Source organism: Octodon degus, unplaced genomic scaffold (genome assembly GCF_000260255.1).
Source record: "Octodon degus isolate 3935 unplaced genomic scaffold, OctDeg1.0 scaffold00046, whole genome shotgun sequence".
NCBI classification, from domain to species: Eukaryota; Metazoa; Chordata; class Mammalia; order Rodentia; family Octodontidae; genus Octodon; species Octodon degus.
This window is the reverse complement of record NW_004524622.1, coordinates 7,597,292-7,599,683: the sequence shown is the minus strand read 5'-3', so window position 1 is coordinate 7,599,683 and position 2,392 is coordinate 7,597,292. Positions and strand designations below refer to the sequence as shown.

General features: G+C 49.2%; 1 protein-coding gene across 1 annotated transcript in view; it reads right to left on the bottom strand.

The window, feature by feature from the left end:
• The window catches only part of Tet1 (tet methylcytosine dioxygenase 1), a 114,627-nt gene that overhangs the window by 8,888 nt on the left and 103,347 nt on the right, over nt 1–2,392 (bottom strand). Inside the window, exon 10 of the mRNA XM_012514928.1 lies at nt 2–275. Coding sequence (XP_012370382.1) covers nt 2–275 — 274 coding nt within the window. The remainder of the gene's footprint in view (nt 1; nt 276–2,392) is intronic.

The window sequence follows — 2,392 nt, the reverse complement described above, 5'->3', positions numbered from 1 at the left end:
TTCTTCTCTACCGCTCTGATCTTGCGGTCCAGCACCTCGGTCATCATTGCTGCCCGCTTCTTGCCAGAGCGGGGCACCGGCTGTGTGAAGCGCATCCTTTTCCTGCGTGTGGGCTGCAGGACCTGCACAGCCCCCGCCCGCACCTTGGCATCCATGCCTTCCTTGGAGCCGAACTCATCAGTGTCTGAGAGTCTGTAGAGTGGGAGGACGTGGAGCTGCTCATCCTCGGGCACCACACCCAGGGAGCGGTTGTCTTCCCGGGTCAGAGTACAGACCTGTAGGGAGGAGAGGGGTAGATGGAAACATTGGCGCTTGCCTGTGCAGTCTTCCCTTCTGGTGGCAGCAGAGGGGTCAAACCTAAGTCTGGCACACTGTGCACCTTCCTGGGCCTTTGCACATTTTCAGAGAGCCAGGCCAGATTGCTAAACAGCCCAGACCGGGCTCCTCAGTTTCCACCCTCCTGCCAGAGGTTTCCCAGAGCCTCGGAATAAGAGTTGCACATCGCCATGCCCATCCTGGGTAATTTGAATGAAGACGTATTATGTAATGGATCAGTTTTGCTCAATGAGTATAATCACTGCATACTACAAATGTACCCTACTAAGGAAAATAAAGATTTGAAAAAGTGTTCCCTTAAATGCACCCTATCTCTTGCCCGCTGGTTGCTCTACTCTGTAAGGGGTACTGGAGAAGAAGCAGGGCTCTGGCCGTGGGAGCGTGTGTCGGACCCAACAGTCTCAGTCTTTCTTCTTCTTTTATTTGCTGCTTATTGTTTTTTTTAGAGTCTCAAACTACATAGGTTGACAATGCAGTCAGGCTTATCCCAACTCACTGGCATTGAAATCACTACATAGCCCACCTTCGCCTCAAACTTGTGGTGATGCTCCTGCTTCCGCTTCCCATAGCTAGGACTAGAGGGCCCATCACTACACTTGGACCCTTTTCTAACTTTCAATCTTATACTTACACACTGTAGATAAACCAGAATGAATAATTACACATAGAGATCTCCTGACCTTTCCAACCTAACACTCTACTATATCAACTAATATTTCATTTGTAATTACATTTCAAATGTCAGTAGAAAGCCATCAGACATATATGAAATGATTTCATTGTTTCTCACTAAAAACATTCTCCCTAGCCCTAAGAGCTCATTCTAAGACAACAAAGACTGGAAACAAATGAGATAGGTATATTTGACTTTCAAGGTGTTGTGGGTTTCCCAGTGAAATGTAATGCATACAGATGGGGGAATGATGTATGCCTACCTAGGTGCCCTCCAAACTCTCAGCACTCACAGGAGGGGCTTGGATCCTTGGATCCAGCAGCCACTGGATCATGGGTGTCTGGTGCTGGCTTAAGGGTGTGGTTCGGCATAGTTCTGGGTGCAGGTGCCACCAACCAACAGGCTTGTACCCCAGGTAGGACACGGGGGACAAGGCAAGCTTGTCCTGCTACTTATCTTCTGCCTGCCCCACCATGGACAGTTTCTCCTCTACAGAGTCCCTTTGCCATGCTGCCCTGCCTTGGAGCCAGCAGACTATGGACTGAAACCGTGACAATTTGTGAGGTGAAATATGCCATTCCTCTTAATTTGGACATTTTGTAACTAGGACAGATGGCCTCCCAAGCGCTGCGATTACAGGTGCATGCCACTGTCCAGTCTTAGCCACCATCTCAGTGTGTTCGGGTCCAGGGCTGGCACGGCATGGCATGGCACACACACATGCCGAGGATCAAACCCCAGTCCCTGTGCCAGGGATTGAACTCAGGACCTTACATTTGCCAGGTAGCTGCTTATGCTGCCGAACTATCTCCCCAGCCCTATTTTTCCTGATCATCTTCACATTTGCTCCTCATCACCCTTCTCTATGCATCCTCCGAGTTATCTGACTGGCCCTTTGTTTTTGTTGTTTGTTCTGTTTTGTTTTGAAATAGGAGCTTAGTAATTCAGGTTGGCACTGAACTCAGTGATCCTCCTACCTCAGCCTCCCAAGTGCTGAGACTACCAATGTTTCACCTCCATGCTTGGATTTTTTTGGTTTGTTTTTAAGATAGGATCTCAAGGGAGGCGCGCAGTGGAAAGATGGCGGTACAGATCTCTAAGAAGAGGAAGTTTGTCACTGACGGTATCTTCAAAGCTGAACTGAATGAGTTCCTCACTAGGGAGCTGGCCGAAGATGGCTACTCTGGTGTTGAAGTCAGAGTTACACCCACCAGGACAGAAATCATCATTTTAGCCACCAGGACACAGAATGTTCTTGGTAAGAAGGGCCGGAGGATCCGCAAGTTGACTGCTGTCGTGCAGAAGAGGTTTGGCTTCCCTGAGGGCAGTGTAGAGCTTTATGCTGAAAAGGTGGCAACGAGAGGTCTCTGTGCCATTGCCCAG